Source organism: Telopea speciosissima, chromosome 1 (assembly GCF_018873765.1).
Source record: "Telopea speciosissima isolate NSW1024214 ecotype Mountain lineage chromosome 1, Tspe_v1, whole genome shotgun sequence".
NCBI classification, from domain to species: Eukaryota; Viridiplantae; Streptophyta; class Magnoliopsida; order Proteales; family Proteaceae; genus Telopea; species Telopea speciosissima.
Window position 1 is genome coordinate 15,490,670 of NC_057916.1, and position 14,968 is coordinate 15,505,637.

Below are 14,968 nucleotides of genomic sequence, written 5' to 3' on the forward strand. Positions count from 1 at the left end.
CTTACCCCCATTTGGGCAAGGCATTTGGGCAGGGGTAAGGCGAACATTGCATGCAACACTGTGTCCGAGCAGCACGATCCTGTCGGACAGCTCGGCAGTATAGGATCCAAATTGAAGTAGCCCCTCTGCGGGAGATGTAGGGAGCTCCTTGACAGAGATTTCCCACCCCCACCCCCACCCCCACCAAAAACAAAGTCTCAATTTTCTAACCATGTAAAAATGTTTAAATCAATTATGAAGCAAACCATTTAATAAGCTTTTTAAGGATCATTTATGAACCTATTGCCTCTTAATATTATCTTCATCTTGTCTCTTGAAGTCACAAAATCGCTACCAAACCGTTTAAGAACCCTTTGTAACATATTACTTCAAACAGATAACAAAATCGAGATTGAAACGTTTAAAATCACGTGTAGAAGCCTCATTTTGATCAAGATGTTCCGAATTATTACAAGACCGTTTATTTATAGTTCTGGAGGTTTCTCATGCCTTAGGAAATGTACCAAATCCATACGATTTAAAATTGGCTAAAATTACATTTTAAAAATCATGATAAAATTGCTATGTCATGCATAGAATAGGGTTGGCCGAACCCCAAAAAATTTGTCCAGGCCTTGGTTTTGTGTCACGGTTGAACTGGGGCTCAACCCCCTTGTGCAAGCTTAAGTCATCAATAAGTGGTTCGGTTTAGTTTTCTACTTACTACAGTATACATTGAATCGTATCAAACCATCTAAACTAAAACCGCATCGTCTAACACCCTTATATTAAGGTAGTCAAAAAACCAAGCCCCCGAGAATTCTTAAATGGTTAAAGAATTATCAAAACAAAACAATTTGTCCAGAAATTTTTTTTTAAGTATGGTGATTCCAATTTTCTCTTTTATCCTTATTTTATTTTTTCCTCATGATAAATTCTTGTTCCAAAGATAATGGGGCCGTAGGAAAAGCATATATTTTAGGGTTCGTTTCAACTTCCAACAAATAATTACTAGAGAGGGGAATGCTAAGTGGAGGTGCGTATTAGGTAATGGAGGATTCAGGCGACTGGACTGAATCCGTGGGATCCACAGCAGCTACACCTGCATCATCACTACATGAAGGACCCTGCTTAATCAACGGCTGGGATCCCGTGCGTCAGGTAGACTCCTTGAAAAGGAGCAACAGCTTAACAAAATCCTACCAGAGAAGTAGGAGTGAATCAGTGAGGTGACGGTTAAAGAGAGAGAGAGAGACGGGATGGCTTTTAGCTATCGATCCGTTTAATTAAGGTTTCCCAAAAGCTCTCTGCTTCGTCTTCTCTTGGGCCATCTTAAAATTTTCGATTATTGGAGTTAAGTTTGGAAGTTTGAGAAAGTCAGAAATCTGAAAGCTAGAAATGGCGGTGAAACCAACGAAGGCTCAAAAGAAGAGTGCGTATGACAAGAAGCTATGCGAGCTTGTGGATCAGTACGGACAGATACTAGTGGTTGCGGCAGACAATGTGGGATCGAATCAGTTGCAGAAAATCAGACAAGGTTTGCGTGGAGATTCAATAATTTTGATGGGGAAGAACACTATGATGAAGAGATCCATCAGGCTTCATGCCGAGAGGACTGGGAACAATGACTATCTCAATCTCGTTCCCCTCCTTGTGGTACCTAATCTGTATATCTAATTTGAGATCGATCCATCCATCCATCCATCCATCGATATCTTTCTTTCTAAATTACTCAGTATTGTTGGAATTTGGTTGTGATTCATTTGGTTTTATGATTGGTGAATGTATCAGGGAAATGTTGGTTTGATATTCACAAAGGGCGACTTGAAGGAAATACGGGAAGAGGTTGGCAAATACAAGGTATATATATATATATATATAAGATCATTTAATTTATAGAATTCATGTTTTTAGGTAGAGTTACAGTGTTTCTTTGTTCATTTCATTCTTATTCTTTTAGTCATACACCATGAATGCAGCATCCATGCCTGCATGCATGGGTTCTATCTAATTAATCTAATTAATTGTTCTGGATCACATGTGCCGTTGGCCTTAATTGGCATTGTTAATTAGATATATGCTTAGATGGGAAGACGCAGGTTGAATTGAGAGTTAATGCTTCCAAGTATTGTAGTCGATCAGTAGGCTCAACCTTTCCGGCCGGGAATCGATTCCAAATGGGTAATTATAAGGAGGTAGCTGGGAGGCCAAAACTCTTGTGCCTTGAATCAAGGACTCCAAGAACTTCCCTTCCCACTATCGATTAATTACAACTTTGATTGATCTCATTAATTATTTGCCAATCTCAAAATTAATTTCCTTTTATTTGAAAGAGTGTGGGTGTTGCTGTTTTATTGAGTTTACTGGGTAATTCTCTGTAGTTGCACTTCAACTTTCGATCAGTTGCTTCACCATTTACATATATGTAAAGTATCAGTTAATTTTCTACCAAAAAAAAAAAAAAAAAGTTTCAGTTATTGACGTGCTTTATTTGCATAGTCATCTTATTATTATTTCATCAAAAAATCTTATTATTATTAGGGAAAAATGTTAGTGTTAGGGGATCATTTAGTGACGTGCTTTATTTACATAATCATCTTATTATTACCATTAGGGAAGAAATATTGCTTGATCTTTTTCGCTAAATGACCAACCCCCCCCCCCCCCGCCCCCCCTATGTTGGATTCCTGGCATGGGATGCGCTCCCATGTACCCAGGATCTTTATCACCTTCAGACTCCAGTTCCTCTAACAAGGGGGGGGGGTTGGAATGACCACCCTACTCTTATCCAAACACACTGCCCGTGTGGGGTCCACCACCCCCTATTAGAGGAAGTTGGGAACTGGAGGAGATAATTTTCCCATTGACCCCACCCTGGCATAAGCCACTCAACAAAGCTCCATGCCCTTGTTTTTTACAAGGGTAACTTAATTGTGGGTTTCTTCCTATGTTTATATTTGATTGTTTTTGGGAAAATAATCCTCTCCAATTCTTTTAAAGTGTGCAGTGCAGCAGTTCAGGGTGGAGATGTCAACACCTGGTAGCTCGGACATCCAACCGACAAGAAAGAAGGAAAAAAATCAAATCAATGAGCTCAAACCGTTGGATGTCCGAGCTGCTAGGTGTCGCCATCTCCACCCCGAACTGCCATACTGCACATTTTAGGGAATTGGAGAGGATTTAAATCCTTGCTTTTGTTAATGTTTAGTGATTTTGGTGCATTCACACATTTCATTTTTTAATATAATTGGCACCTCTTTTTATTAATCTTTTGGGGGGAGTGTTCTCTGTGGGGGAGCATGGCCCCTGCTTACACATGGACAATGATAGCGGACGTGGAAGCATCATGCATGGGAGGGAAGATTTTAGTCTTGGGGGCAGGGCGGTCATTTCGTCTACTCCTCGCCATGTTTGGGCGTGGGTGGTACACTTCTCCATAGGAAACTTTTCTCCTAATCGTTTTTTAACCTCCACCTGTAAAAAATAAAAAAGAACATTTGTCAGTTTGCAACTCATCTACATTGAAGACTTCCGGAAAATTATCTCCTCCAGTTTCTTGCCCGGCCCAGTTCCCCGAGTGCCTGTAATAAGGGGGGGTTAGACTCCACCCAAGCAGAGTGTTCGGGCAAGGGTAGGGTGGTCATTACGCGTCCCCTTATTACAGGCAATGGGCAACTGGGCTGGGCAGGGAACTGGAGGGTAAAAAGATCGGAAGACTTCCTACCTGGACTATTGAGACCGAATCGTAGATAAGCACCTCTCTCTCTCTCTCATTAAATTGTGCTGTTGAAGTCGTGAAAGAAGCAACCTCCATTTGAGGTGTTCTTTGAGAACTCGAGTTCATCCTCCAAAACAACCTTTGGGATTTGTTGGTCTTGGGAATTGGAGATGGCCAACGAAGAACTAACTTCCTTCGATTCCTTTCCCTTTTCTCTTCTCTCGATCCCTTTCTTTCCTTTTCTCAATTGGACTTGCCTTGTAAAAATATACTCTATCTGTATTAGTTTTGAACTTTTGATGTTCACAGTTCACAGCAACAGACTTATTGTTCAATCTTAAGCCTTACAACCCCTATATCAGCAAAACAGAAGCAATTACTGAACAGCTCAGCTCAATAATCTTCCCAATTTCGACAAAACAGCCAATGACTTTGTTTGATCAGTTTTGGTGGCTACCTTGCTCATGAGATGTTATTAAATTTCTTGTATGACAGGTTGGAGCTCCTGCCCGTGTGGGACTTATTGCACCTATTGATGTCATTGTGCCACCCGGAAACACAGGGTTGGACCCTTCTCAGACTTCATTTTTTCAGGTTGATGACTCTCTCTCTGTATCTCTCTCCATTGGCAAAAAGAATCAATTACTTAGTGGTTGGTGATTATCACTTCTCTCTTAAATTCCTTTCATAATCATACAGGTGCTCAATATTCCAACAAAGATTAACAAGGGAACAGTTGAAATCCTCACCCATGTGGAACTTATAAAGAAAGGTGATAAGGTTGGCTCTTCTGAGTCTGCTCTGCTTTCGAAGCTGGGAATAAGACCCTTCTCTTATGGTCTTGTTGTGGTGTCTGTATATGACACTGGCTCAGTCTTCAGTCCAGAGGTGCTTGATCTCACAGAGGATGACTTGGTTACCAAATTTGCCAATGGTTTGTGCAATGTCATTTCTCTGTCCTTGGCAATCTCATATCCTACATTGGCTGCTACACCCCATATGTTCATCAATGCCTACAAGAATGTTCTGGCCGTTGGAATTGCAACTGAATATTCTTTCCCCCAGGCTGAGAAAGTGAAAGAATACTTGAAGGTTTCCTCTGCTCTCTCATCCTCTTTATTTGTGAAACTTTCTCTTTAAAACGTTTTACCCTTTCATTCTTGTATTTTTCCTTATATTTGTAGGATCCTAGCAAGTTTGCAGTCGCCGCCGCGGCCCCAGTTGCTGCAGCGTCTGGTGCTGCTCCTGCTGCTGCTGCTGATGCCAAGGTGGAAGAGAAGAAGGAAGAAGCTGCTGAAGAGTCTGATGATGATATGGGTTTCAGTTTGTTCGATTAAACATTTTTTTTTAGCTACTGTAGTTTTCGGCTTTCTCATTCCGATTCAGCATTTTTTGTTTTGAACTAGGTGGATGTGATTCGTTTATTCATGGTATAACTTCGACATTTTTGTTGGTAACCAAATATATTAGGGAAAAGCTTACTACATAATCTTCCATGCTTGTTATTAAGTCTTTTGAATGCCTACTAAAAATAAGTTAGTATAAAGATCTGAAATTATTTGGTTTATTTTAGTTGAAACTTGAAAGTTCAAATTCAAACTGGATCCTCCAGTAGGATCCTCTAATGTTTTAGCGTTAAACCCATACAATTAACGGGGAAGGTTGTGAACTTTAAAAGTAATTAATGTTCTTTCTCAACCAAGCCTCGAGATTCATGGGTGCTGGTTATATATAGTAAGCTTTTAGTTACCAACAAAGGGGTGTAACTTTGGCCCTGTCACCCTGAGTCCGCCTTGACCCTGCTTGATTTGGATTTTTCAAACCTGCGGCTGGGTTAGGGTTTAATTTTCCAGACCCTTGGTCAAAGTCGGGCTGGGCCAGGGTTGAGGCCTCTGGCTAAGCCCGACCCGGCCCTGTTTAGGTTATGCTTTACAATTTATTGTTTACGTTTTATAATTTTTGTTTAGTATCTAATTATCTATTGGTTTATCAAAAAAAAAAGAATAATTATCTATTAAGCGAAAATATTTATAATTTTTAGATTGAGCCAAGTTTTTTAACCCAAAGAAAATTTAATAGTCAATTGAGTATGAAACAAATCAATACCTAATTACATGAAGTAGGCAACTTAACAAAGCCTTACCAAAAATCAAGGTCAATCAGGGCCACACTGACCAACCCGGCCCGATCAGGATCAATCAAGGCCGGGTTGGGTTGGGCTGGGCTGAGCCCAATAGGGTTGAGCCTAGGCTGAGATATCTCAGCCCAACCTAGGACCGAGTTGAGCTTGGGTTGAACTAAGAGGACTCAGGATTGAGCTAGGGTTTTTAAAAAATCCGGCCCTGTTTCAGCCCTAGTTATACCATTGATAACTCAAGGGGGTTGGTCAGAAGTAATTAGTAATAGAATAAAAGAGTTGGATTACTATTAAGGGTAAAAGAACACTAACCGATCGCATGGGAATTTACTGCATTGTACCCCTCCCTTATTTTATAAAGTAAAAAGTGTAAACTAGAAAAACGATTAAGTACTTCTTGCTCCCATTCATTATAGTATAGAGAGAATTATGAGTATCATGCAATAATCAAACAATCAAAGATCAAAATGAATGGTAACCAGTTGTGTGGATGTTAGACATGCCTCCAACCAATGATTTCTTAGAGCGATCCACATATCTAAGTAGTTTTTTTTTTTTTTTTTGCATTGGTAGAAAAAAAAACCTACTTAGATAGAAATAATTATGAGGAAACAGATCATTGGTGATCCAACTACAAGATTTTAACAATGAGAATGAAGATGAACACTTATTCCCTCTTTTCTCACATTTAACCCAAAAGTGTAGCAGAGGCAGGGCGAGATGAAAGCTGGGTGAAGACCATGGAAGCTAGTGTCAAGATTAGTCAACAAAAATGTAAACGGTACTAAATGGTTTTTTTTTTTTTCTTTTTTTTTGGGAACAAGTTGAATTGAGATAGTCAAGTGATATGAAACAAAGCAATGTTGGTATGTAAAGGGTATGGTTAAGTAAAAGACATCCTCACTTTGAGGAGATCTTTGCTCTGGTGGCCAAAATGGAGGCAATCCGAATGTTCCTTGCCTTGGTAGTGTTCAGAAAGTAAGAAACTCATAATTTTTTAGATGGATATTCTTTGCTTTGGCAGTATACTCAAACCTACCTGTTGCCATTCCTATTGAGAGAGAGAGAGAGAGAGAGAGAGATTCTTTTTCATGTAGGGTTGCATCAAACAATTGACGTTATCTTGCATAGGAATAAAAATGTCACATGAAGGTGTCAAGTTCTAAATACATGAGGTGTTTTTTAGACACTCCCTTAATGGTAATTATACTTTTAAGATATAATCTTTACTTTCTCTTGTAAATTCAATGTATGGAAATCTTTCTCTTCAAGGAAATAAATTCGGCAACAGGATCAACCTCATTCGATTCGAATTTGGATACAGTCGGAAACAATATTATGAACCCTAGAAAATCAAGTCAAATCAACCGTTTCGAACCACTTAGAATTAGAATCGATCTCAATTGATTCCAATTCGAATCCAGCTGATTCGAACAAATCCCTTTTCATTTCCTTGAACGGTGAGCAAAATCAAAACAAAATAAATGTCTAACAACCTAAATATTTTGTTTTTTTTTTTGGGAAAGATAGCAACCCAATGTTACTGCACAAGGATAAAAAGTTACCTTCATTAATTCTGCATGCTATTCCCGTCTGTTTCCAACTTATGGCCTGAAATTACTTTGTTATTTTCGGTCAACATGACCAGAGAATGCTATTCTTCATGGTTCACACGGAAGATATGAATAATTACCATAGTACTGCACCATAAAAGAAGCTAGTGTGGGCTTCATGAGCTGAAAACCACCAGCCGAAAGGATTGCATTCCAAATACCTTCTTGTTTCATAGTTTGTATGTTATCGAAATATTTTCGTAGAAGTTGGAGAAGGGATTGGTAGCACCAATATCATCTTTTTGTATCATTTGAATCAGTAAATCTGTACTTTGAATTGAGTCGTATTTAACTTAATTTCTTTAAGGTATTTGGACGTCCTGAATTTATGCAGACTAGGTTGACCCTACGTTCTCACCTTCAAGATAAAATAACTCCAATCACAAATGACAACACTTTAAGTGTGATTACAAATAGACAACATTTGAAGGTAATACTCACTAATTCATTGACATAGACACACTACGATAGAGAGGAAAACAAAATGTAAAATTGATTCAAAAGAATGTTAGAGAAACAAGCAAAACCTTATCTCTTTATATAAGAGAAAAAGAGACACTACTAAGAGATGTCTAGTTGAGGGAATCCCTAATCATTTTATCATCAAGTTCAACAATCCCAAGGCCAAGGACATGCATGTCGTCCTCTTTGCTCATAATCATGTGATAATCCTGAAACCTTGGAACCTTTATACCCGAGCTCATAAAGTCCTTTCATTTTTTCTAAAGTAAGTCGATGGCTTGACATTAAATGCTTTCAATGCTATCTGAAGTATTTAATCCAATACAACGATGTACCCCACAAATGGAGATTAAAAAAAAAGAAAAAGAGAGAGAATGTTCTTTGTGCCTCAACGTAGTTTGTGCCCAGTCATATGGGCAACCTGTGCAGGGGTTAGGGTGGTCATTGCACCCACCCCCATGTGCCTGGGCGCAGGCTGCATTGCGGCACAGAGGACAATGCCCCTAAAAACAAAATCAAGCTACATGTGACTACTTTGAAATGCCACATGGACTACATGGACACGTGGCACTCTCTAATTAAACCATCTCCTTTCTAAAAAGGGTGAAAACGGCATTTGTGAGAATAATAGAGGAGTCAGTTTTCCTTAAAAGTTTTCAGCTTTTAGAAGGTCTACCTTTCGATTTCTTTGTCGTCAAGTTTCAAATTCCTTCTAATGTTAATAAAGTATGTGGGGACATTGTCTGACAACCGGAGGATTGGAATAAATGGTGGATCAACCTATGGCCTGCCGCCATTCATTTTCCGCAATAATTTATGGGAAACACAAGGTTGATACTGTAATAAAACCTTATCAAGTACAAATGAAAAGGAGGAATATTTAAAATAATAAAAAAATGAATGGAATAGAATAGTGATTCGAAATTACGGAACGTGTGTATTGGGGCCATTGACACTTTCACGATTCGATTAGAATATGGAGGGTATTTTTGGAATTCAATAAAACTGATAGTTAGAACTTAGAAACCCTTCTTGCATCGGAAACTGAAGTAAATAATTATTTTGATTTTTAGAAAGAAATTATGGGAATATGGAACAAGGAAGCCTATTTATTATTATTCTTTTCCATTCTGCTCAGTAGGGTAAGGAGTTGCGCGTGTCAGACTGAGAGAGAGAGAGAGAGAGAGAGAGAGCTCTTTTCTGTATTAGAAATATCTCCGTCGTTTCATCGTTTGCTCTCACACTGCGTATTATTTTATTTATCTCTCTCGCTCTCTCTGCTTACCCAAAAGAAAAATCCTTATCTTTCTCTACCTCCTGTCTGTTAATGGTGATTCTACTTGAAGATGGTTCTGAGAAGAAGAAGAAGAAACGCAAGAGAAGACCAGAAACGATGTTTCTTCCTGGAGAGAGAGTTGAGGTAATGCTGCATTTTTCTGTTTTTTTTTTTTTGGCCTTTTTGACTCAGTAGTTGTGCTTGGCTACTTTTAGTTATTTGGATGTTTTGGGGGTGGGGTAGCCATGAACGGTTGAAATCTTCCATTTTTCTCTCTTGTTTCTTTTATGTTTTGTTTCCTGTTTTCGTACTTTTTTGATTATGTGAAGCTGCCGAGGTGTTTTTACTCTTTGATTTGATTCAAGCTGCGTCTTTACCTTTTCTTGATTGTCCATTAAAATCTTTGGAGGGTCTCTTTCTCTTTCTTAACTTGTTTGGGGTTTCATGTAAAATGCTTGTTCCGGGGTTTTCCTCTGTTAGTCAGTTCTGATCATGAACTATTAATCTTCTTGTGTTTCAAATACTTCGATTTCTCTATGTGATAATGCAGGTAAGGAGTCTGGAAGCTGGATTCGAAGGGTCGTGGCACTCGGGAGTCGTCACTAAAAAGTCTGGCTTTTGCCGTTCCGTCGAGTATGACTACATGCTGGCGGACAATTGCTCTGAAAAACTTAGCGAAGACATTGATTTTCCTTCTAAAATGGGAAGTACCTGCCCCAAAAGAGTTACCCCAACCCATAAACGTGGCCGGATAAGACCAACACCTCCTCCATTTCAAATTACTAAATGGAAGTTTCATTATGGACTCTGTGTTGATGCGTTGCACAATGATGCTTGGTGGGAAGGTGTCGTCTTTGACCATGAGGATGGCGCGAGTGAGAGGTTGATCTTGTTCCCTGACTTGGGTGATGAAATGCTTATGGAGATTAATAAATTGCGGATTACCCAAGATTGGGATGAGGTGTCAGAAGAGTGGAAATGTCGTGGGGACTGGTTATTTTTTAAAATGATTGAGGAGCACGAAGAGAAATATCCTTTGCTTGTTTCAGTGAGGCAGCTATGGTATGATGTGAGGACTAAGGAGGAATTTCAGAAGACAGTATCTGAGTGGACCTTTTGTGTGAAATCAGCATGGGTCCATTTGGTGTTAGACACCATTGTCGAAAACATGGAGCTTACTTTGGACAAGGTTCTTGATTTTACCAACCTGGAGGAAAGATTGAAATTGGCTGAGGTGCCTAAAAAAAGGAAGATTACCTGGAATTCTGACTTTTCTCTGCACAGAGTTGTTTCAGGAGCCCTGGAAGGGGAAGCTGAACCACCCTTATCTTTACCTGAATCTCCTGGATTTTTTACTTTGAAGAGGAAAAACAATGCTTCAGGATTTTCTGGATGTGATGATGGCTCGTCTACTGAGACTCTGCCTAATAATCCATACTTAGCTATCGTTGAAGCCAGTGAAGAATATAATGTGGATGCTGGAAATTTTATTCATCAGATGGAGGTTGATAGTTTGGGTATGGATCTTTCTATTGATACGAATGGGTCCTTCTGCAGAGAACAAATATCCGAGCAACCTCAAGCTTTATCTATTTTACCTTCTGAGCAGAATGCATTTGCTTTTATGAGTTCCAAAGGATCCACAAATGAATCAAGTCAAGAAAGCAAGGCTCAAGAGGGAGTTCTGTATACTACCAAAGATTGTGGAAGCAAAAATGGTCCATGCGGTAATCCAAACTTTAAGCATAAATCTTTGAAATTAAGAAGCAAATCTCATTGGTTACCTGTGGGCGATAAAATACTTAGTGGCGCCGAATACCATCCTGATGCAATTGAAGAATATTTAAGAATGCCGGTGAACAGGAAGCCTTCTCCAGATTTAGCATCAAGATTTAGGAAGCATCTTTCATATCTAGGCTGGAGAGTTGAGTCTAAAACAGACTCCAAAATGTGTAGAAATACAATCAGTTATGTCTCACCTGGAGGACAGCGATTTCCTTCTTTTCGGGCGGTCTGTAAGTTCTTGATGGAATCTGCAGAAGTTGTTCCAATTCAAAACTCTCGAAAGAATCAGCTAAGTTCGGTTGGTGTCACTGGTGGGTCGGTGGGTTTCAAGTCCCAACAGATCTCTTTGCCATGCAAGAGTTGCAGTTTTTCTTCTGAAGAAACTTCTATGTTAGATCTTTCTGCTAGAAGAACAGTTCCCATGGACCTTAAGTTAAATGTTCCAGTTTTTGAACCTGAATACTGCCCTCAGGCTGTGATAAGCTATTCTAAGATTTCACTTGCAGAGGATGAGCAAATATTCCTTGGGAATATTGCTATAACGAAAAATGATTTGCGCTTGAAAGCAAAGAGTCATCTCTCTGCTATTGGGTGGAAGTTGTATTATGTTCCCCGGAAAAGGAGTAATGGGACAAAACGTGAGTTGCGCTACAAGTCACCCAAGGGAAAGTGCTATTACTCTCTTCTAACAGCCTGTGTAGCATGTGTGGAAGAAGGTGAGGTTATTGAAAATATTTCTACAACTGAGCAGTTGATGAAAAGCATGGGTGCAAGTGGGAATCCCATGGGCTTCTTAGCTTTTGAGAAGTCCGACTTTGAGGATATTGTGCCACCTAATGGACAGCTAGAGTGTTCTGGTTCATTGCAGTCACAAAATTTTGTTCAGTTTGGGAAAACACTGGACAGAGATATTACAAATCACTTGAAGCCAAGAGAGAATGGTTCGTTTCATCTTGAATCCGATTTGTTTCTAAGTCAATCAAAAGCTTGTTTTCAGGATAGGCAAGATAGAAAAGATGGACATGAGATTGCTGTTTTAGGCAAAAGAAAACGGGACCACACTTTCTATTCTCGGAAATTGAAGAAAGGAAATGCATCTGTTATAATCAGACGAGGAAATTACTTGGACAATGGCTGTCCTACTCGTGTACTGCGATCAAGTAAAAGGGCACGGCAGGTTCTGGTAAAGAGTCCCCTATCCCACACCCCACTTACTGTCCTTTCTTGGTTGATTGATAATGATGTGGTATTGCCAAGGGCTAAGGTACAGTACATCTGCAGAAAGGACTCCCGTTCAAAGGCAGAAGGGCGAATAACTCGTGATGGTATCAAATGCAGTTGTTGCCAAAAGATTTTCACTCTTAGTGGCTTTGAAACTCATGTAGGCAGCACTTACGGCCATCCAGCCACCAGTATCTTTTTGGAAGATGGAAGGTCTCTATTAGATTGCCAGACAGAAATGTTAAAACGTAATAAGATGAAGAGCTTCTTACCAGAATCACATGAAAGAATCAAAAGCATTCGACCTTGCTATGTGAATGACATTATATGCTCTGTCTGCCACTATGGGGGTACATTGATAATGTGTGATCAATGCCCATCCTCATTCCATTTAGGTTGCCTCGGTTTAGAGGTGAGTCACTTAATTTGCTTTATTGTCATACAGCTGATCAAGGTTTTGTATTTTGAAATTTGTTAATGGTAGTTTAAGTTCTAATTTTGGGCCTACAGAGCACTCTGAATGTCAATTGAGGATCTGCCAGAAGAAATTTTTTTGGTGATCCTTTTTTAATTCAAAATTTGACTCAATGAAATTTCTTCATGATTATGTAGGATTTTCCGGAAGGAAAATGGTACTGCCCATCTTGTCGATGTTGCATATGTGGGCAGAGTGAATTTAATGAAAATGTTGAGCAATTCACAGAGAAGACTGTTCTGTACTGTGATCAATGCGAGCGTGAATGTAGGTTTAACTCTTATTTGTTGTACCTAAGTTTTTTTTTTTTAAAATGTTGTATACTCTGTGGTTAAATGTTGAGCATACATTTGCCACTCCCAGACCCTGCAATAGCGGGAGCCTTGTGGCACTGGGAAGCTCTTTTTTATACTCCGATTAAAATGTTTAAACTGTGTATGCATGATTTGATGTAGATCATGTTGGTTGCTTGAAGAAAAGACAACGGGTTCAACTGCAAAGTTGTCCGAAAGGGATTTGGTTTTGCAGTAAAAAATGTGAAAAGGTACTTCATATTTTTCTGTATTACTTTACGATTCTTCTCTAAGATTGCAGTTGTATTTGGTATTTGACCTTCGGCTGATATTTTCATTTTGTGTATTTTTAATGTTCTTGTTTTCCTTGGATATTTGGTATTCTTGAAGTTCTCTGTAGCCCAAACAGAAGGAAATCTATGTCAATTCCAAAACTAGCCGTTGGCCTGTTGCCAACTGGCATTTAGGCTATGCTTGTTGACATTGACATAAAATAGAGAGAGAGAGGGACAAATTATCTTATGGGTTTTCTTCAGGGGTTATTTCGGACTAATTCATTAATTAGGGTGTTTTTTTTTGGCTGTTTAAAACTTTTCTCAGTCCCCCATAACTCCACCCCACTCAACCTCCCCAAAGTCCAGGCTGCACTCTAAGTTATCACCTTTAACTCATAAATTAGGATTGTGTGAGAATGCAGACCTGCAATCGTGACCAGTAGAGAAGAAGAGGGGAGAAGATGGAGAAGGAGAAGAGAAGAGAAAGATGGAGAAGAGAGAACGATAGAGAGAGCTAGGAAACCTCCCTCACGACTCTAATTAATTGAATCGTGAGGAGAGACAATATTATTTATATTGACTAAATCACATTACAAGAGTATATACCTAAACTACCCTTAGTACAGAAAATAAACTAGAAACATAAATAAGATAGAAATCAAACCAAACACCCCCAGACTAATTAATCTAATCGACACCCTTAACAGATTGAATGTAAAAACCAAGGTTCAAGGTTTAGGTATCGAGCCTGGTTTCGACCAGGTTGGAAACCAAAATATTTTGTAAAATTTCGGTTGAAACCTCAAAGGTTCGGTTGCTGGTTTCGATCCATGGTTTCAAGACCCAATAACCAAATTAGGTCCCACAACTTTGAGGAAACCCTATTTTAGGCCCTTTAAACATAGTGGAACCCTTAGATTGTTAAAAAACACACCCAATATGGTAGTTTCGCTTTAGACCCTAGGAAACCCTACATTGTTTGATGCTGTATACACAGAATTTTGTATTAGAGTACGCATAATTCTATTAACCCTACATTGTTTGATGCTGTATACACAGAATTTTGTTTTAGAGTACGCATAATTCTATTAAAACAACTAAAATATGTTTTAGGAATGAATAAGCATAAAATTAGAAACCATTTCATAATTATCAAATGTTAACATGGTTCATTACAAAGATATGAGAATGATTTGGCCAAAATTCACAAAAATTAAGGTTTTCTAGAAGGTTTCCCTCTTTGGAGTTGAAGTTAGCGAAATGATACCGAAACTCGAAATATGGCCAAAAATTTCATCGAAACTGCGGACTTTTGATTGAAACCATGCATTTTATACAGAGGGTTCAACCAAAGCGATACTGAAATCCGAAACATGGTTGAAATTTCGGTCGAAACTTTGGCAAAACTGCGAAATTTTGGTTGAAGCATCACTGAAAATGCGAAATTTTGGTCGAAACATTGACAAAAAATGTATATTGCAGTAGATTTTGTTTCAAGATCTTGCGAAACCGAAACGAAACCTGAAATCTCGCAAAATCTTGTACCATGGGAAAAACTCAAACCCTACATTTCGATTGGATCGAGTTTTTTGTTTTTTTTCATCCATGTGAAGAGATTTCTAGTTTTTATTACCATCAGATTGGACTATAAGGGCAGAGGCGGTTTTCATACAATAAGAGGAAGAATGATAGCCTCGATTCTCTTCATCATGTGTAAAGAAAATTTTCTTCTTC

General features: G+C 38.9%; 2 protein-coding genes across 2 annotated transcripts in view; both read left to right on the forward strand.

Annotated features, from left to right (window-relative positions):
* The first annotated feature begins 1,336 nt into the window (after positions 1–1,336).
* LOC122642342 (60S acidic ribosomal protein P0-like) lies at positions 1,337–5,035 on the forward strand. Its single transcript, XM_043835779.1, has 5 exons — positions 1,337–1,635; positions 1,771–1,839; positions 4,193–4,291; positions 4,397–4,789; positions 4,882–5,035. The coding sequence occupies exons 1-5, from the start codon at positions 1,378–1,380 to the stop codon at positions 5,032–5,034; spliced, it is 972 nt and encodes a 323-aa protein (XP_043691714.1). The 5' UTR covers positions 1,337–1,377; the 3' UTR covers position 5,035.
* Positions 5,036–9,226: 4,191 nt separating this feature from the next.
* Positions 9,227–14,968, forward strand: part of LOC122657751 — a 39,912-nt gene continuing 34,170 nt past the window's right edge. Inside the window, exons 1-4 of the mRNA XM_043852548.1 lie at positions 9,227–9,329; positions 9,736–12,603; positions 12,804–12,933; positions 13,122–13,210. Of these exons, the coding sequence (XP_043708483.1) occupies positions 9,237–9,329; positions 9,736–12,603; positions 12,804–12,933; positions 13,122–13,210 (3,180 nt within the window). The 5' untranslated portion in view covers positions 9,227–9,236. The remainder of the gene's footprint in view (positions 9,330–9,735; positions 12,604–12,803; positions 12,934–13,121; positions 13,211–14,968) is intronic.

Excerpts from the sequence above, each read along its gene's own strand:
- LOC122642342 (XM_043835779.1), top strand. The coding sequence starts at position 1,378 with ATGGCGGTGAAACCAACGAAGGCTCAAAAGAAGAGTGCGTATGACAAG. Across the intron at positions 1,636-1,770 it reads ATCTCGTTCCCCTCCTTGTG|GGAAATGTTGGTTTGATATT; the intron begins GTACCTAATCTG and ends TGAATGTATCAG. Across the intron at positions 4,790-4,881 it reads AAGTGAAAGAATACTTGAAG|GATCCTAGCAAGTTTGCAGT; the intron begins GTTTCCTCTGCT and ends TTATATTTGTAG.